The 21,989-nt window shown below is 38.4% G+C and overlaps 1 protein-coding gene across 2 annotated transcripts in view; it reads right to left on the reverse strand.

The window, feature by feature from the left end:
* The window catches only part of lgr4 (leucine-rich repeat containing G protein-coupled receptor 4), a 74,016-nt gene that overhangs the window by 29,203 nt on the left and 22,824 nt on the right, over positions 1-21,989 (reverse strand). For both annotated transcript variants that reach the window (XM_057835610.1, XM_057835601.1), the window contains exons 2-4: positions 16,263-16,334; positions 11,782-11,853; positions 1,442-1,513 (exon numbers count right to left, since the gene is read on the reverse strand). In XM_057835610.1, the coding sequence (XP_057691593.1) occupies positions 1,442-1,513; positions 11,782-11,853; positions 16,263-16,334 (216 nt within the window). The remainder of the gene's footprint in view (positions 1-1,441; positions 1,514-11,781; positions 11,854-16,262; positions 16,335-21,989) is intronic.

Below are 21,989 nucleotides of genomic sequence, written 5' to 3' on the forward strand. Positions count from 1 at the left end.
AACAAATATACATAGATTTGTATAACATTGTATTTCTTGATTTAGATGTCATATTTAGATTTACTTTCATTTCACAACCAAAATAATACATTTTACTTAGATTTAGTTTTACTCTTACTTAGGTTCTTCTTATAGAAGTGGGGTCAAATTTGGAATTTGAGATTTCCAAAAGAAATGTTCTTGTATTGAATATTTAAGTGTTTTTCACACTGTCACCAAACTATTTTCTCCCACTCTACTCCCACACTGTGTCTATCGCCCTCCCTCAAAATTCCTCAAGTGTCTGGGCTAGAAGAAAAACATTCTTGATTGACATTTTGCTCTTTGGGGCCTTATACAAAGTGAGTCCTGGCTCCGCAACAAAATATTACTTCAGCAATAGACCCTAACCCTAACCACGGACAGCCATCTGTAATATTAAAAGAATGAAAGAGAAACATATGACAAGGGGGTGGTTTAGAGGAGTCTTATTAGATTTAAAATTTGACTTTCAGCACGTTTGTCATGGAGCCTTTCTGCCCATTTATCATTGTCAAATTCAGAACGGGACAAACACATATTGTGTGGGGCATAAGCAAAAATGAAGTCGATACGTAAACATAAATAAGCACATTAATACATAAACCTTGTTAAAAAGAAGCTAATTGGCTAAGGGTTGACAATTTCAAACAAATGAACACAAAGGTTACTTGGAATTACACACCATAAGCACCAAGTAGCACTGGTCCCTAATGTGCTCTAATACAGCAGGTATCATACATTTATTTTGAACACTGCAAAAACTCAAAATCCTATCACTACTTACAGTTTAGACTAACTTAAAACTTAACTAGAACTTAAAAATAGCTCGACACAAATGGAAATTAAAATGAAACACGTGGGAAAAACACGTAACTTTCAAGTGATGTGTGTTATCAAGCGTAATGACATTTTAAGGTAAGAAATATGTTTTTTTTTTATAAGATCTAGAAGTTTTTTGAGTGAAAGCAGTGATTTTTTTTTTTTTCTAATCACATTTGAGATGCAACTGTTGGCCGTTTCCAACAATGTACATCGAAAATAAAGACATTGATTGACTGAAAATGGTTCAATATTGGATTAAATGTCTTTTTTTCCACATGTTTGTTTATAATTGCTCTTTACCTAAAAAAAAAAATTTTTTTATCCGATTACTCGAGAAATCAATAGAATTTTCAGTCGATTACTCGATTACTAAAATATTTGATAGCTGCAGCCCTACTGTAAATATCTGACACTTCCGGAAATGTATTCAACAATACCTAACCCCAAGAAAATGTATTTTATTTTGAGGGCAAGTTAAGGATATTACCTTAATAAACGAAAAAGGAGAAAAAAAGATTCAACATAACTAACAACTATCAACACCATTAATATTGTGTTTAAGTACGTCCACAGTAATTAAGAGGTTTTGGAAACTCACAGAGACTGGAGAAAATGAAGGTTCTTCAGAGCAGCGCTTGGTACAGTCTTAAGTTGATTGTTCTGGAGCATCCTGATAATGAAAAGCATATCAAATGTTTTCAGATCAAACTCACAATTAAACCAAGTGCAATATTTTATGTATTAAAACAAGACAAAAACACACAACTAGGGATCTCCCGATCAAATATCTTTGCACTCGAGTTTTTTTTTGGGGGGGGAACAAAAGTTCCAACCATGTTACAGTAAGGTACTGTTTACATTACTGTGCTTGCTTCTTCGACATTTTCCGGGAATGTTGCAGAGTATAAAATGTATATATTTTTGTTTCTTTTGTCAATGCCATTATGTTTCTGGATTTGTTCCTACTTTTGAAACCTTGAAAAAAAAAATTCTATTATATATATATATATATATATATATATATATATATATATATTTTTTTTTTATTTTAATTAAAAACACAATCCTTTTCCGATCCTCTGAAAAAAGGCCCGATTTCCGGTGACGTGATCGGCTCGAAAATCCCTACACAGAACGATGCAACCCCCTTATTGTATGCATTGCAGCGTTTTTTTTCTTTTTCTTTAACAATAACGATAACAAAAATATTTCGTCAATGGACAATTTTTTTGTGACGAGAAGATAAAGAGCTAAAACGTGTTGAATGACACGAAAATGCACAATAGTTTCCAACACTTGTTCACAATGTGTAACATTATAAGCGTATGCTTAGTTAGCCTACATTGTAGCAGTTCCATCTCCAGTCTCCAGGCTTGTAAACACAGTAAGATTTGTTTTCTTATCTTGGCCAGAGAGAATATGCAAAGTTGCTTTAGCCTTTAAATGTCTGTGCTAAGTGATCATTCATTACATACTAAATGTAACTCATAGCACAGTATTTGCGCTAGCATTAGGCTAATACTAATGGCGAGCGTCCTCTCAAACTCTACTACTTTTTTGGCGTTCATCTTGGAGATGCTACAATATGTGCTTGTCCGTTAATGTTCATTTGAAATAGTTGGAAACCTTTATTTATGTGTGGAGTATTTATTGTTAATGTTACAGATGAAAACAATTTTAGTAAACATCGACTAAACCTTAACAAAATTAGTCTTATGTTTTCGTAAAAAAAAAAACTAAAAGACAGAAATTTTGATATGACTGAAGTAGGAGCAAGACTTAGTATTAAGTAGCTATGTCATAAGCATTATCGTTCAAAAGACCAAGACCAAAATTAAAAGGGCTACAACAACAACACTGACATTGTTATTATTTTTTTTTTAGATATTAGATTTCCCTTAGTCCTACTGGGGATATCCTGCAGTTACTTTTCAACTGCTTAGTTTTATATACAGTATACACAGAGTCCAAAAGCTGAACCCACTGTGAATAGCCAATCGGGCTTTCTATGTGTCAATGATCGATGTGTCCTGCAGCAATTAAATTTGCATCAGTTATCAGCGCCAGCTGTATTCTTAACATACGAGTTATTCACCACCAAGAGTTGACAGTTTAGTTAGGTCAGGCCAGTCATCCTGCTGGGCCACCTGTTGTGTTCACATGGTGGTGAATTCTCAGGAAAAAGTCTTTTATCACATTAATTACTACTTAACACACATCCATATGCTTCATTTATTAACTACACGATTCTCTTTCTAATCCTTTCTCTTCAAGTCCCAATGCTACCATATTTTCCACTCCAGTTAAATGATTGAATCTTCTCAAAATGAATTCAAAAATCAATTATAAAAACTTACACAGATCCATAAGAATAAAAATTGTGTAATAAAAATAATTTTTGTAACGGTTTGCCTAGGCATAGTTGACACCTCATGAATAATTAAAGAAACTATTAGGCTGTATTGGCACCATGGAAAAAGTGCTTAGAAAATGGATTTCGTTCCACTGAAATGGATCTACATGACCTCTGCATTGTAATTTACATACGTTGCTAATTACTACCAAAAAAAAAGTTCTACTCACGGTTTCCAGTCATTTTTTAGTAATTAGCGTTTTCGTGTCGGTCTTTTTTCCCCCCGTGGCGCAGTGATATTGATACGGCGGAGTCGTATCGTCAGTGTGTGAAGCCATTTTAGGTCACGTGCACCAATAGGAGACGAGGACTGTTGCTATGCGCTTCTAAAACAAACAATATGGCGGCGACCGTGTCAAGCTACGACACGAGCGATGATGAACCAAAGATAAGAAAACCGCATTTGGAATTTTGTCAAAAGGCATCGAAACGATGCTATATGCATCTCTCAACTGTCCAAGGGCGAAAAAGGGCAGGAATTTGGAAAAAACGTGCAGAGCCCGCGTGGTTGCGTCAGACAATGGCTTTCTCTCCAGGCTCCGCCGAAGGACTTGCTGAAAATGCGTCGACTGGGATTTTTAACGACATTGACTACAGGTAAGCCACACACACGCCTTTTGTTGTGAATAACTATGGGAGTTGTGGGCTTCTGGTCAGATCACATATGAAGTTAAGACTTGCAATGTGAGTTCTGGGCTGTAGCGGTCATTATTATGATGTTAGATTGTTAACTTTGAGCACAAAGTTTAGATTGACAAATAACATAGTATTTAGTCTGTTTAACCGTAGTTCCAAAAACCTATTTGATAATTTTATTCAGGAAAAAATGGCAGAATAGACAAGCCTATATAATTTGGATTGGAAGATTATGTAAATATGATATGGATGAAACAGTTCTCACATGGTTTATGTGTGTGTGCGTGTTTTTCAGAACTGAAACACCCTTCACTGACAGCTACAACTTCTTCTGTGAGACCGTCGTCCATTAAAAGATTAGAGTTGACCAGGAAGTGCTGCGAATGGACAAGCTTGTGGAAATATGGCTTTATTGGGACCATGGAAAAAGTGCTTGAAAATGGATTTTTTCAAAGCCAATACCCTCCTAACTTAGTCACCAGCCAGAAATGTATCTTGATGTGAATACACAAAAATACAGATCTAGTGTTGCTGTTTTTGCTTGTTTTAAGTGTTATATTAATTCTGGCAACACAAAATCTTTATCAAATGTCATAAACACATCTACCAAACATTTGAAACAAGTATTGGTGCCTTAGTATACACATAGGTGAATTCAGAATGAGAAATGTAGCTAATTTCTTGAAGGAAACACTTCAACATTAATGATTTGCACCCAGCACAATGAAATATAAATTGAATTAAGCTAAAGGCTTATGTGTCATATTAAAAATATCACAACCTACTATGCAATGAAATATATAAAATAAAAAATGCACGCCATGATCATAAATAGCTGAAAATCAACCCAATTGCTACCACACCCTCCTAAATGTGAATCATGGCAAAAATGGAATAAGACAAAAAAATTACAGGATGATCAAAAATATAATGTGCCAAAATCATAAGGTGATACTTAAAAAATGAAAGACATCACAAAAGAAGTGATGGACACGTGTTGAAGATAACTTCCAAGTTTTATTTCATGTTTCACAAGTGCTCAAATGTGAGCACACCCAGCAGCACGGACAAAATCAAGCCACGATGAGAATTCCTCTCAAACGTGTGCATGTCGCAGTTATTGTCTTGATTGCAACTGTTGTTCGATATTTCACATCATCAGTACTTGCTGGACGTGTTGGTATGTTAAAGACAAAGTTCGTTATCCATCTTTATGGCACATAACGTATGTGATACACGAAGTGTATGTTCCACCACTTCCAGCAAATATTGATGACATGAAAGATTACATAACAGATGCAATCAACGCGGGAGGGAGGAATTCTCATGTCAACTTGATGTTGTCCATGCTGCTGGTGATGGCCATATTTGAGTACTATGAAAACATGAAATTAAACTTAGTTACTTCCTACATCTGTCCAAGGTAGTTTTTTTTTTTTTTTTTTTATGTTTTTCGTTTTTGACATGGCATTTTTATTTTGGCACAGCCTTTTTTAATCACACTGTATATACACAAAAGGTTGGAATCATTCAAGTATGGTACTGTTGGTACACATTTATTTAAACATGGAAGTGTCTCATACTACAAAAATACACATTATTACACATAAAAATATTGAAAAACGAATTAAAAAAAAAATTGAAATAAAAGAATAGTAAAACTGTACATGACAACATTACTCCTCAAAATCGCTTTACTCAAAGTCATCATCCCATCCAAGTGTCTTCTGTTTCTTTGGAAACATTCTCACATGCTTGGCACCGATATAAATCAGTACAAGAAAGTTTTGCAGACATACAGGAACATCTTCCCATGTCACAATTGGTTGCCTTTCAACTACAGTTGACTACTTGCAAAACAGTATCAGGGGCAGGATTTTTAGTCATCCATGTCACTGCCAACTGCCCATCCTCAATGTCCCACCCATTCTCAATGGGTGAAGGGGCACACATTTTAACTGTCAGACAACGTTTCATACTTGCTGCTTGATAGTTTGCTGTCCTGCAATGTTGGTACAGAGCATCAGTTTTGGGGGGAATAGAATGTTCTGGCAAGACTGACGAGGCCATACAGAAAGATCTGCATTTGGCATCATTTTTGGCACATGACTGGCCAAACAGGTGGCACACGTATTTACACAACGTGTTAAATGTTTGTAGGTCAAGTTTAAAACTGCTGCCCAGCTTTGCAAACCCAGTCAGGCATTCTTTTTTATGACGTGCAAAAGAAAAGGTTTTTTTGCCTTTGCCATGAAAGGCACAAGCAGAGTCACAACCCGTGAATGTATGGATGCCAAATAGTGCTGAACACACACTAGTGCCAGGAGCTGCAGAGACCTTAGAGACGTCAGTCCTCGTTCTGTTGCCTCCTCCTGTGAAAAAATGCAATTTACACTGTAAATCTATCTGCAGACTTACAGCAATCACTGCCACGTCAGTATCAGGGCTTTTATTGACTACAGCTTGATGTTCCATTGTCACCCATAATTGGTATGCAATAAAAAGTTCTACTGGATTCACTTTCGACACACTGTACCCTATATACATTTTATAACAAAGTGGTATTGATATCTGGGCTTAAAAATGGTATCGTTACAACACTAGTTTAAATAAGAATTTTTTGAGCATAAGTTAATAACAATTAACCTTGTAGTAAAGGCGTGCGTGTGGCTTACCTGTAGTGAATGTGGTTAAAAATCCCAGTCGACGCATTTTCAGTAAGATCCCTCGACGGAGCCTGGGGAGAAAGCCATTGTCTGACGCAACCACGCGGGCTCTGCACGTTTTTTCCAAATTCCTGCCCTTTTTCGACCTTGGACAGTTGAGAGATGCATATAGCATCGTTTCGATGCCTTTTGACAAAATTCCGAATGCGGTTTTCTTATCTTTGGTTCATCTTCGCTCGTGTCGTAGCTTGACACGGTCGCCGCCATATTGTTTGTTTTAGAAGCGCATAGCAACAGTCCTCGTCTCCTATTGGTGCACGTGACCTAAAATGGCTTCACACACTGACGATACGACTCCGCCGTATCAATATCACTGCGCCACGGGGGAAAAAAAGACCGACACGAAAACGCTAATTACTAAAAAATGACTGGAAACCGTGAGTAGAACTTTTTTTTTGGTAGTAATTAGCAACGTATGTAAATTACAATGCAGAGGTCATGTAGATCCATTTCAGTGGAACGAACCAACACAATTTTGGCTCAGCCAATACAGCCTATATATGGAATCTACAGTATCAATGTAAAATACTTTTCTCCTCCATGCATGCCCAACCAATTCTCGTATGAGTACACAGAGCCCTGACATTTTAACAGAGAATGCCCCAAAAAGCCATTTTTCTTCCATTCAATAGTGTTCGGGCCGACACTCCACATCTACGCACGTCTCCACAGCAGCAGCACTGTTTCACGCAGCCTCCGCCTAGTCTCCAATTGGCAAAAAAACTGCACAAGCATAGCTGTCCACAATTTACCATTGATTCTGCAGACCTTAAAAAGAGACCGTATTCCAGCACAGTCCCAACTACAGTAATACTCGTACAAGCATGCGTGCCATGCAAAACTTAACACAGAGGCTGCAGTTACGCTCTAGATTGTAGTTGCAAGTAAAAAAGTGACAAACGGCATATAGGACATTTAATGAGATGCCGTTGACGTAGCAAAAGGGAAGAATTCTGTGGAACATGAGTTAGTGATAAGAGTAGTTAGAGGTGGGAATCTTTGGGCACCTAACGATTCGATTACGATTACGATTCAGAGGCTACGATTCAATTATAAATTGATTATTGATGACCCCCCCCCTCCCCGCTATTAGCTGCTTTTAATGTTTTGTACATTAGTTACAAAAACTGTAAAAAGCCTTGCAGGCTTAAATAAACGATTATTTCAGTATCAAGTTAACCGTTAAAAACAATAAATAATATACTCAAATCCCCATTCTGTATCAGCTACATTCAATTAATTTAATGTTGTGAATCAACCGTTAAAGTTATTAAAATTGCTCCCGTTATTTCATAATTTCCCTTTTGTCTACTTTTGACATGTGAAAGTTTTAAAACTATTTTAAAGATAGATTCTAGTCAATATTTTACCGATTTAGGAGTATTTTAGATAAAAAGTTAATTAGGTTCGCTTGGAAGGTTCACTACAACAGCCTTGCAGAGAAGTCTACTGCTTTAAGATGGCGGCCGTTTACTAACGCCCGCATCTAGCTTTCTGTACATGTGCTGCTAACGCCACCGAGTCTATTTTGCATCTATTCCTATATAAATATGATATCTACCGTAACATGATATGGACGTAGTTTGTGGCGGCTGTCGGCAGAAGTCAGGTATTATTGTATTTTTATCTCGCGGCATGAGTTGAGCTAGAGCCGTGAGTTGAGCATTGGCATTACCCGAGGGGCCGGGTAATGACAAGCATGATGTTTAGCTACTCTCGCTCCGTTGCTCATTGTGTCTCGAAGACCGCGCGGCGCGCTGAGTGTGTTTTACTTCCGCTTTACTTGACATATTTCAATAATCGGAATTTGGATGTTTGTGAATCGGTCTCGAATCTTCCACGGCCGAATCGCGAATAATCTAAGAATCGGAAATTTCGCAGACCTCTAAGAGTAGTCATAGTTGAGACTCGTTTACTTTATTGTGCGACGAAACGGAATTCAAAATTGAAAGTGGGTCAGACAATGAAGTGGAGGAAGAACATTCCGGTTTGAACCCAAGGAAAAGTCCCCATCACACGGAGAAAGTAACGACAGGGAACAATTAGCTTTCACTCCATTTCCATCCTATCTCAGAAGCCTAAAAAATTGTAAATATGTAACATTTTATACCTCTCGACTCTACACGATAGCAAGCATAGCGATTCAAAAACAAATAATTTCTCCTATGAAAATAACAATCGCAGGTCCAATTTTACTGGTGCACTTTTTTTCCCCAATACTCATTTATTGAGGCTTAGTATATCCACTGTGTTCGGGTTGGAGCAACCTAACACTTTTTTACCATTGTTCCTATAAAACGATTAACTTGCGTAGGAAAAAAACAAGTAAAACGATGGCTGTGACAATGGTAAAACCGCACGAATGAGGGTGCTGTACGCAAAAAACACGTCATTTCCGGTTACCGACTTTGGCATTCCTTGAAAACTGGTTGTATTACCAAATATTTTGGCATTTGATCACTGGATATCATCATTATTTTTAAAATTATTAATCTATTATTTTTTTATAATCCTATGTTTCCCGAGTTTTTTTTTAAATACATATATATAAAAAGGGATAGGGAAAAGAAAAATTGTCATTTACTATATGAAAAAATACGACATCGGGATATAAATTTAATTATATCGCAAAGGGAAATAAAATACTGTCCATGCCGCACAGAACTATGAGGGGCATTCAAAAAGTAATGCACTCAAGTGCATTGCTCGTACAGGATTTTACCTAACTTGTTTATATTTAGCACAAACATGATAGGACAAACCTTCTTGCAAATGCTATATGTGTTTTTCTTCTTTTCAGATTTTTAAAGCTTAAACTAGCTTCCAAAATGACTGCCCCTCTTGAAGCTCGTCAGAAACCAGGGGTCGCGTTAACCGAATATTTTCCGTCGTTGACCGGTTTTTTAAAACGGTAACGGAAAAAGCTGAAGTCCATCCGTCATTTTGACAGGTCGCAATTCACACCCCAGACCACAGGGTGGCGAGTGAGCATATTAATTAGCTATTGTCTCTCTTGATGCATGACGTCGTTGGCCTTACTCGGAAAAATGTCAAGGCAACTGAGTGTCTTCAAAAAGCCCCAAAACGACGATGGTGTTGATAATAGAGGTGAAAAAAGAGGGACTGGTGCAGTGGAGGATGAAGGATGACAACGAATCAAGTGAATCGCCGGTTCACTCCTCACTGCGGCGAGCAGTTGAAAACACCGCCAATTACTAAGAAGGGCAGAATTGGTAACACGGTGAAAGCGGCATAAAGCCAAAAAAGCGGGCCAGACTAGCCAGAGCCTGAAAGTATTTCAAGGAAAATATGGAGGGTGTCACCACTGTGTGTACTCTTTTTGCTAAGCTGAGCTCGCATACCACGGTAGCACGTCGGCTATGAACGAACACTTGACGCGCCGTCACCCAGGTGTATTTCGGAAGACAACAGGAAACAACAAGCTAGCGGATTGTAAGTCCATACAACTTTCTAACGATTTTTAAAAAAAAATTGAAGTTGCCTTTATATGTGCGTCGTATCACCGTGCATTTTTATTTAGTAATCATAATACATTAAATAAATAAATAAATAAATAATATATATATATATATATATATATATATAATGGAATTATATAATATTTTATTATTATTAAATGTATTAGGATCATGGAAGGTCCCATTTGGGGGGAAAAAATATATATATATCCTGTATATACATAATATAATAATATATATGGAAACACAGCACTGGCCTGCTTACTGTAATCCATGACTGCACTAATGTTAGTTACTTTATATTATGCATCAAGATATAGTCATTTTAATAATTTAAGTGACTGGTAAAAATAGATTATGACCGGATTTTTATGACCCTGTCAGTCAAAATGACAGACAACGAAAAAGTCTAGCGCAACCTCTGTAGAAACAAAGAGCTGTAATCGAATTCCTTGTTGCAGAGGGAGAAACCCCTCTGAGGATTCAACCCCGGCTGGAAAATGTCTACAAGGATGATACCATAAACTATAGTACTGTAAAAAGATGGGTGCTGCGATTTCAAAACAGTACTGAAGACCAGGAAGAGGTGGGTAAAGCAAGCATAGCCGATAAGCCCAAAAAGTTCAAGGCTCAAAAATCAGCTGGCAAAATTATGGCCACCGTTATTTGGGATTCTCAAGGTGTAATCATTGTGGATTTTTTACCGAAGGGGGAAACCATTAACTCTGAGACATACACTGAGACTCTTAGGAAGCTCAAAACAAGAATTTGACGTGTTCGGCCTAACTTGGACATGGCAAATGTGCTCCTCTAGCATGACAATGCACGTCCTCACACAACCATCAGGACCATGGAGGTCATCACTCGGTTTGGATGGACTGTGATACCACATCCGCCATATTCTCCTGATTTGGCACCGTCAGACCACCACCTCTTTGGTCCAATGAAAGAAAGACTCCAGGGCAACCCATATGGCAATGACAAAGTGAAAACTGCTGTCAAGAATTTGTTTAGAGATCAACCGGCGGAGTTCTACAACACTGGTATACATGCCCTCGTTCATAGGTGGACTGTAGACCTTGAGAGAGGTGGCGACTATGTGGAGAAGTAAAAATCTAATCCTCACACTTGTACCTTTGATGTATAATACATGTTGCTATTATAATTTGTTTGTACATAATAAAGTTGGGTGCATTACTTTTTGAATACCCCTCGTACCTTGAACATTTAATCATTTATTTTTATGGGTGTGGTGACAAGACGCAATGTACTCCAAGTACTTTATAGCCACTACTTTTAGGGTTCTAACTAATAAGTTTACTTGTATATCAATAGGAATTTGTACACATACATAAAATTGTGTGCCTTTCAATATGCAAGACACTGTGCAACAAATGTGATATACACAGACCTAATTTTAGAAAAAGGTGAATTAGCAATAAAATGTGATTGGGTCTAGGATAATTTTTATTTATATTTAAAAAGCATTTGCCTATTCCGGTAACACTGTATTAATGTTGTGGGATATCAACAACTAACAGTTCCATAGAGTTGCACCACAACATAGCGAAATATTTACTTTTCTCCCCACCCTGTGGGTGGAAAACTTCACACTGTCACTGTGTGGGTTTGTATCTACATGAGAGTGTTGACAGGAGTGGCGGCATGGCGGGTGGATGCTTACAGGACTTTGAGTTGATGCAGTCCAGACAGGGCTTCAGGGTGGATGAAGGATAAATCATTACCTGCAAGTCTCCTACAAGAAAAAAATATATATAAATCAATTGTAATATTAATCAACAGATTAAAGGCAAATGAAGCCAAACACACTTTCTTTCAGAGGAAAAAGTGAAGCTTTAAACTGTGTCAGCACCTAAGAGTGTGTTCAATTTATCACACTGAACAGGGGGGGCAAAAGTGTCAAAGACATGTCTGTCATGGGCTGGGGTCACTTTGTCACCCAAACAAGATTAGAACAACAGTATCTTCATATATCGCCTCTCCAAATTACTCTCTTAATTTTGCACCAACAGTATTTTTTGAAGAATGGAACCAATATATATATCAGCTTGTGAATGTGGCCATTCATTTCTTCCAAACAGTCCCCCCTCCAAACTTATCCCATAAACCCTAATAAAAGTGTGTAGGGACACCCCCCTTTCCTGCTGCCAATAGAAGTTGTTCTGAAACTGTGTCTGCATGGACAAGGTTGACTGGGACACACAGTTCAAGTATACCATCAAGCCTGAGGGATTAGCAACAGATTTATCACTCTGTTATATGATTCTGACCAGACCAAAACCTCTGCAACAAGAGCTGCTGGGTGTGAGCGCGAAAATCAAGACAGTGTGTTAAACGACCATGTACCGTTCATGTCCCAGAGGAGAGGAAAAAATAAGAATAGGATATTTTCCTAGACATGACAAAGTATAATGAAATTAGCATATTCAACTAGCAAGTGAACATGCGCACAATTTTGTCCAGCTGTTGTTGTGATGTCAGGTGGTGTCAAATGGTATGTAATGCTTAGCATAATCAACACTTGTAATGAGGTCCATCAGAGCTCTCAGGCAAAAAGTGTTTTTTTTTAATTTTGCTAAATGGCAAGTTTTGTCTCCCCAAATTTTGACATTTCAGTTGGATGATATTAAAATACTATAACCTTTTTGGAAGCGTAGGTGTGGTTCAGGTAAAGCAAGTGCAGTATGCATACAAGTTACCGAAGCTTGTCGAATGTCAGCACCAAGGTACGTCGGCACGTGGATGAACAGCTGAGCTACAATGTAGTACATTCCTTGTGCAGACTTGCTCTATATCCAATTTCGAGCCCAATTCTGCTGTGATATCAAACTAAGAAATGTGGTCTATTGGTTATGGCCGCAGGTGTGTGTGTGTGTGTGGGGTGTGTGTGTGTTGTTGTCGAACTTGCTCCACACTGTAATGGCGGGGGCGGCGTCTGGCTTGCCCTTCGGCTACCATGCATTAGTCTCATTCTCCGCATAACTAACACACACGTTAGAATGGGCATACGCATGATTATGTGCTACTTCACACTTTTATTTGAACTTCCCTCTTCCTTTCCTTCAGTTACTAGGCATCACCTCCCCACATTGGGTCCCCTTGGTAAGAGCAGAGAGAAACGCTATCATCTGTTCTGCTACTATTGGATCTCAGCACCGCATTCGACACGGTTGATCACAACATACTACTCAGCAGATTGGAACAGTGGGTAGGTCTCATTGACACTGTTCTACAGTGGTTCACATCTTATTTACATGATAGGGATTTCTTTGTGTCAATCAGAAACCATCAGTCAGAACGAACCAAATTCACGTGTGACCACTCTTATTTAACATCTATATGCTTCCCCTAGCTCAGATTATGGAACAGTATGACCTCTTCTATCAAACCTATGCAGATGACACACAACTCTACATTTCTGTGTCCCCACATGATTATAGTCCATTAGTCTCCCTGAGTAAATGCATTCATCAAATCAATAATCGATGTGCCAGAATTTTCTCCAATTAAATGTGGAGAAGACAGAAGGGATAATTTTTGGTCCAAAAAAAGGAAAGGTCAAAGATAAGCAGGCACCTTAGCACAATGTCACTTACAGCTACAAATCAAGTCAGAAACCTTGGCGTAATTATTGACTCGGACCTAAAATTTGATAGCCACCTAAAGTCCGTCGCGATAACAAATTTTAGTAGACAATATATTGCCTTATAAATTATTGCCGATATGCGATTCTGTATTTTTTTTTTAAACAATTCAAATACTAATGTACTCTACATTCAGTAAAAAAAAAAGTGCACTTGTCATAAATTTAGTGTCAGTAATAGATTTTTTCTTTTTTTCTCACATTGCTTGCAAATGCTGTAAAACAGCGAGGTGTAATGTTTGAAGTGTCACCTTTTAACCGCAAGTTTGTGTTTTGGAGAAAACTAGCAATGTTTTATAGCAGGATAAATACAGTAGGTTAGTACATTGTCTTTTTTTCCATTAGCCTCAATTTAGCAATGTTAATATTTTATTATGTTTAATATAGATGTTTCCTTATTTTGTATGTCCGAATTTTAATTATACTGTGTGATGAACAATAAACAAATTTGGAAGGAATTGGAGTCTCATATGCAGTCAACACGACTACGCAAGTCCACAGCAAAAGCAAACACGCACACAAGTAGCAAAAAATCGTAGCCAGGAAAATTACCGACATCATTTTTATTTACCGTGCATTTAATTGACTTATTGCATATCACGACAGGCTTTGCCACCATGTATTGTTTTATACTCAGGGTTTCCCCACATATTAACTCATTCACTCCCACCCATTTTCACCAGAGCAAGGCCCTTCGCTCCCAGCCGTTTTACTGGATTTACAGAAAATTCTGTTCTATTGCTATATACACATGGAACCCACCAAAAGAAAGATTAGACGCTCTTCTTTCAGCAGAAAAAAAAGTTAGTTCATATCTTTTTCCATTCTTTAGAAATCAGCATTAGAAAATAGCTTAGTTTGAGCAATTTTCCAATTTCTGATGAAAAAACGGGAGAAATTGGGCTTTTTGTGAAAGCATACATTTCAAACATAACTTTGACTAAAACACAGCTATTTTTTGCTTTAGTTAAATCCCAAACATCTGAATAATGTTTTCCTTTTACAAAATAAGATAAACATCAAGACAAATAGAGCTTTTGATAGCAAAGTAACAATTTATTTACACATGACTAAATGAAAGATGACTCTGTTCAGGCCTCGACAGCCGGTTAAACTTTGCCCTCATCGCCGTCTGTTTCACAAAGATGAATTTTTTCGAGTCTCTGCGGGATCTGCTCGCGAGCAGCACGGACACAAAGTCATGGTCCGCTGCACTAGTGGTCCCGGTCGTTCTGCTCGATCATCCAGCGCCTGGCATCTGGGGCGTCCTACTGGTTGTTCTGCTCGGTCGTCCGCCGCCTGGCATCCATTCGGTTGTCTTCCGCCAGCACCCGGCCTTGCGGCTTGGCCGTTCCTTGCCGTTGAATCGGGTTGCGGGTCTTACCAAATGCGCTACTGCCCTCCAGTGGCCAGTTTTATTGCTTTAAAATGGATTTTCAGCTTTGTGCTTTGGAGCTAAATCGAATTACGACCCAGAGATGTCTTTTTTGGGGAAAAAAAAAACAAAACATAAAAGACGTATAAATACGTCTTTGGGACACTGAAACAATTAAAAATAGAAGGTATTTATATGTTTTTGGGAGCAAATGAGTTAAATATTGTGGCGCACCGCCACACCAAAATAAAAGCCGCCACGCCGTGGATAAGAGACTTTTTTTTTTTTTTTTTTTTTTTTTTTAAATAAGACCGTTTGAAACTAGCGGCAGCCTAGTGAGAACGGTTCAGCGGAAACCTATTCATTATGTATTGTAATGTCCGCGAGGCCCCCTTGAGAGACGATCGGATGGGGAGCTGTGACGTAGAGGGAAGCGAGAAGGAGAATGGGCGAGATAGCAGTCGCATGTCGCGGAAGCCCACTGTTATTTTGTTATTGTTTTTCTTTATTATTGTTGCCACAATAAAGTGGGTTAGCCAATTCATACATATACATACTCATTATGATTATATATAATTCATACTCATACAGAACACTTGAAGCGTTTGCGATCACCCAGAGAGAACACAAGGCACAGAAAGGCCATGCATTCATGAAGGTAAGCCAGGAACATGCAAATGCCCCAAACGGGTCATGTCGGGCAGCCTGGCGGGTTAGCGCCATTCAACTAGTCTCAAAGGGCTCCACTTTGGGCTTTATGGCTCAATACTAAATTGATTACAGGCACTTTTGGAAGAAAATACATTTTGGAACCTCCACCCACTATTTCTCATTCTCGTCACCGCCGGCGACTTCTTTGTTGTATCATGATGAAATGATACATAGCAACCAATAATTAGATCCTCATAAAGACTCATTCTTCAAAAATTTCTACCACTGTAAAATTACAGCCATTTTAGACCGGAAGGAGGTGCACCCATACTACTCAGCGGTCGTCATATTAATGCACCTAGTCAATAATTCTGTCAGGGTGCAACACTCAGTTTGTCTTCCTTTCCCAACCCACATGTCAACATTGAAATGTGTCTATATACCACTAATGAAAGAATAGAAGGCATCTACTCACAGTTCCTCCAGATAAGGGAAGTTCTTGAAAACATTTGCTGGAAGCTCAGTGATGTTATTCATGCTCAGATCTCTGTGGAAAAGGAATGGAAACATTATAAGCTAAACATTTTATCAGATTTTTGGAAGTCTATAAAACAATATATGACTGGTTAGCACATCATCTCATAGTTTCAAGGGTTCAATCCCGGGCTCCGGCCTTCCTATGTGAAGTTTGCATGTTCCCCCATGCCTGCATGTTTGCGTCGCGTTCACTCAGATTTCCTCCCACATACCAAAAACATGCATGCAGGATTAATTGAACACTTTGAACTTGGGAATTGAACACTCTGAACTTGGTGATATGGTGGTTTTCTTTGCTTTCGATATGATTTTTTTTTCTTCAAGATATGTTTTGCCGATACCTCTATTTTTAGACCAGTAAAAGAAATGCAAAAAATCATGGGGGTTTTTTGTATTAAAAAGAGCTCTGCTGGTACCTCCTCGAGATTATTGCACAATGCTCTGTTACTATCATTAGTTTCTAAAGAGTAGTAGTCTCATTCAGCGGACATATTTGCCTAGTGGCTTGATTTACAGCAGCTGAAAAGCACGATGGTACTGATGATACGCTACTTTTAGACAGGATCTTGTCACCAAATTCGACATTGTTTAATACTCCAAAAATAGCCTGACAGGCACAGATGGTGTTGGTAAATGGTGTTACACTTATATAGCGCTTTTCCACCTTTCAAGGCGCTCAAAGCGCTTTACACTATCTCAGCATCCACCTACTGGTGACGCAGCACCAGGAGCAACGTGAGGTTCAGTGTCTTGCTCAAGGACACTTAGACGTGTTCATCAGGGCGGAGAATCGAACCCACAACCTCTGGGTTGGGGGACAATTACTCTACCACTGAGCCACGCTACCCCACCCCACAGATACCAATACTGAGTATCTGATTCGGACATCACTACTCTGTCCATAGAATGTCTATAGACGTGAAAGTGAGTGTGATTGGCTGTTTGTGTCCTTGTGTCATACAATTGGCTGGCAACCAGTTCAGGGTGTACCCCGCCACCTTCCCACAGTCAGCTGGGACAGGCTCCAACACCCCCGCACCCTTGTGAGGATAAAGAGCATGTAGGATGAATGAATGGATATTTGCTCAAAGGCCCACTACAAGGGCTTCCACACACTGAGCGACTGAACAAAAGCTGCAACAACTAATCGATTAAATCTAGTGATGCACGATAATGCATTTTTCAGCCGATACCGATAACCGATAATTTCCTCCTCGTTCCAACCGATAACCGATAATGTCAAGCCGATAATTTTATTAAAGATTTATGTAAAATTTTAAAGTATACACAAGAGAAAATATTGCTGTGCAAAAATAATATTGCTCTTTTTTTTTCAACATCAAATGTGAACAAGTAGTAGTAGTAGTAAATTCCAACATCTAAATAAAGACAGATTGTCTGACATTGTGTAATGGTAAACTTTTGGCAACAATTACTTACAGAGTAAATACATAAGTTGCACAAAAATGGCTTTAAAAGTATGCCATTCCTAAAGTATAACATTACTACACAGCAAAAACACAGCTCCTTAAGACTAGTTAAAGTCCCTTGTTTTCAGTGTAAATCTATTGGAAATAAATTAACTGCCAGCACTTCAAGTATATTTCACTCAGATTTCTTGAAGAAAAATGGCCATCTGAAAATAAGATTAACAGCCTTATTTTAAGCAATAAATTATTATACATAATCCTAAAAAAAAAAAAAAAAAAAAACTTGTCAGAAATGTTCTTTATTCAAGAATATGTATGGTTCAAAACATTATTTGAAAGCAATTTTTTCTTGATTTAGGTGAAAATGACCTTATTTTTTTAGATGTTTGGGCTTAATAAGAACAAATTGCAATATTTAGTTCAAGTAAGTGGAATAATCTGGCGCATTCAACTCGTCTTCAACACTCAAACAAGATGGGGGAAATTATTTGACTAGATTTAAGAGGAATGATCTGATTAAGACGTCATAAATTTAAAGCGTACTGAATGCATTACTGACTGGATGACTTCTTTGTGTCGTTTGGTGCATGTTACAATTATCAACTAACCACTGTGCCGTCATGATAAACATGGTTTGTTGACATCACCTGTGTAAATGTCCGTGGTAAAACTGATGTGATCGGCATGTCTTTCACGAAGAATCGTGGTCATATAAACTGCATTATTTTTTCATCCAGGGATTTGGGTATCGGGTCATTTCGGGAATTTCCTCCCGCCTGTGCCCTTCAGTCCGCCCGGCTGCCAAATTAGCACCTGCGCCAGGCCTCTGTCATGAACCGGAGTGGCGGCGGCAGCTAAATTCGTACCGGATATCCGCCCGCCCCGGCCGGCTCGCTGCGGCGCATTCGGTGCATGGCTCTGCTCTCATCCTCTACCCGCCAAGGGCGAGGCGGCGGCGGCGGCGGCGGCCTGCTGGACCGGCGGGCTCCGTCGGAAGACAGCTACTTGTCAACTATCGATCTCGTGAGGTGTTTAGCCATAGATGGGAGTTTACCACTCGCTTTGGGCTGCATTCCCAAACCCCCCGGACACCGGGAGGACCGCAGCGTCTCTGTATCGTCCAAACCCCGTAGCTTCCTTTATAGTTTATTTTGTTAACAATAGCTTTAGCATTCATGCTAGCAGCAGCCTCATATTCGTTCCAAAAATCATTGTGATGCAGTTTTAAATGGCTGCTGGGTTAGTGCTAGTGGTGTTCAATGAGGATGCTTTCTTTAGGCCTTGAGGAACTGTTTTGTAGATGGCGAGTGCATCGTTTATTTCATTTCACACACGGGAAAAGCAACGCACGCTAGTGAGAGCGCCTCAACAGTGTCAACACTGATGTGTAACACCGCCTCCTCTATGACGCCGTACTCCTAAACCCCTCCTCCCACAGGGGCTTCAGAGAGGGGAGGGGTTGAGCAGGCGGCAGTGAAGAAGTGGAGAAAACTGCTTGGTTGCGCACATTTGGAGGCTAAATCAAGTATATAATTATCGGATTGCATTATCGGTTGATATTTTTATTATCTGTATTATCTGTGTGACGTCATAATTGCCATTATCGGCCGATAATTATCGGTAGCCGATATTATCGTGTATCTTTAATTAAATCGATAATAAATTATTACATTTGTTGCCAATGAATTATTGACTTTTGATGGCAACTAATTGCGGGTGCACTCCATGTAAGCGCATGTGCAGTAGTGACCATAAATTAATACAACAATGTAAGATTCGAGTGCATGGCATGGTCGAACATGGCAACAATTCACTTTAGACAAAGTGTATGGAGGACCAGAAGTCCAAAAATTAAAAAAATAAATACAAACATGAATTAATAAATGTGTCATCCAATTTCAATATTCATTTATTTATACTGTATCTCTCTCTCTATATATATATATTATATATATATTATATATATATTATATATATATATATATATATATATATATATATATATATATATATATATATATATATATATATATATATATACACATAGATATACACACACACATATATATACACACATATATATATGTATATATGAGGTTCTGCATGAGCTCTCTCTCGCGATAAACCGCTGTTTTGTAAGCCGCGTGCTTAAGGTCCGAATTTCCTGCGTCAACGTGTTCTGCTCAGTCTGACATGTCAGTTATTAAATCCCGAGAAAGCTCATGTGGAACATCAGCAATCACTGCCATGTTGAGAAAGCAGGAGCAATAGCTTGACTCCAGACCCACGTAGCTTTACTCGATCAACTCAAACCCTGGCTAGGTCACGCCCCGCCCACCAAGTTTGATGAGCCAATGACAGATAAAATTATTTAATGCGGTCCATGAGTGCAAGAAAGAAATCAATAAAATGTTAAATAAATAATGGAAAAATGGAAACTAAACATCGCATCGCAATATGCATATAAAGGCTGCAATAAGTAATAATTTAAATAAATTAAATTTGATTAATAAATTAGTTGCCAACAAATTGGATTATCGATTTTCACCGGCAGCTATAAGCAGTCCTGCTTGGGTCCTTTTTTGCGTGCAATGTGAGGCCGCGCGCGTGTGTGGCAGTGATTAGAGCAAGAGAGAGTTCACTGCTACACTAAGGATGGGTTGCTGAATCAATAATTTTACGAAGTGTCGAGAGTTAGATTGTCTTTTGCGTTGCTAGATCCAATGTGCCTCATTCAGAGGTGAATAAATGAAGCCAATTGTATTGTATGTATTCTTTGTTGATGAGACATTACTACTTAGCAGGGAGCGCTAAGCTAGTTAGTGATTATGCTAATCAATTTCTTAGGTGTCCGTTTGTATTGTGTTTTGGAGAAGCAGTCTCAATTCTTTTATAAAGAAACCACACACTTAAACAGATTTATAACAGTTTAGTCTCTTTTCAACGCAAACTCCCATTCAAACTGTAAAATATCATACAAGCGTATGCTTTGAAATTGGATTTGGATTGTATTTATGAACAACCGTTTGATAAAGAAAACAGATTCATTACAGTCTGCCACCTCATTTCATTTTGTTGTTTAGTTTGTTTAAATAAAATAATGAGTCACCGACAATTTATGTCAGCGATTTGCCTACAAGAAAAAAAAATGCAGGCTTTCCCCTACATATTAATAATCGTGGCGCTGCGCCACACCAGAATAAAAGCCGCCACACCTCGCAGATGAGATTTTGTGTGTGTGTGTGTGTGTGTGTGTGTGTGTGTGTGAAATTCATTCTAATTATTAATTCTTATTATTCAACATGATGTCTAAATGAATATAAGAAGCTCATTTTTACACACTACTTGCCATAAGTCGTTTGAAATAGCACGACAAATACTAATTGTTCCTTTACAGGCTTTATTTTGAAAAGCGCATCAGTTCTGCTATTGAAGGTTTGCACCTGGAGTGCGTAGGCACGGAGATCCAAATGGGGAGAAAAATCCACTGAAGGGCATTTGAAGTTAATGAATTTACCTCTGGCTTATACTGTAAAAACTACCTTAATATTGACATTGACGTAAGTTCTTTATGGCGTGTCTTTGACCCGAATCGTCGCCTCCTAGCATAGCATTTGCCCGACGCTAACGTCACTCGTTGTAATTTCAGATGAGGATTTCGAAGTACAGTATTTTGGAAACACTAAAGTTCCTGAATACGAGCCGCTAACAAAATGACCATTATTGTTGTGGTGATCTAGACCGTCACGTTTCTAAATATTGAATTAGCGTCTGAATCTAATTATTATTATTATTATTATGTTTTTTTTTTAAATATTTTTTTCTGAAGCTAATTAAATATTTCAGAACGTGAGGCACACGCTCCCCGGTACCGAAGGTATTAGCTCTCATGTTCTGAGGAGTAGAAATAACCAAATGGTTATGGCAAGAGGTGTAATCTGATGTTTATACAAAGTTTTCAAATGAGGCAACATCACAGCTGGAGACGCAGATCAAGAAAGCGCACAGTTCAGCGTAGGAGAACTCTCAACTAAGCAAAATAGTAAACAGAGAATCTAGCTGCAACCCAACATGGACAGAAATGGCAAAGTTCAAGTCATGGCTGTACCACACAAATCAAGGTGAGTGTTAAGAATCCTGCACCTATTATATTTATTCATCATAAATTCATAATTGTATTATTTTACCTTAAATGCTGGTGTTAAAAAAAGTTAATTGTCTATAAACTATAGACA

The sequence above is a fragment of the Corythoichthys intestinalis genome, chromosome 1, assembly GCF_030265065.1.
Source record: "Corythoichthys intestinalis isolate RoL2023-P3 chromosome 1, ASM3026506v1, whole genome shotgun sequence".
Classification (NCBI taxonomy): domain Eukaryota; kingdom Metazoa; phylum Chordata; class Actinopteri; order Syngnathiformes; family Syngnathidae; genus Corythoichthys; species Corythoichthys intestinalis.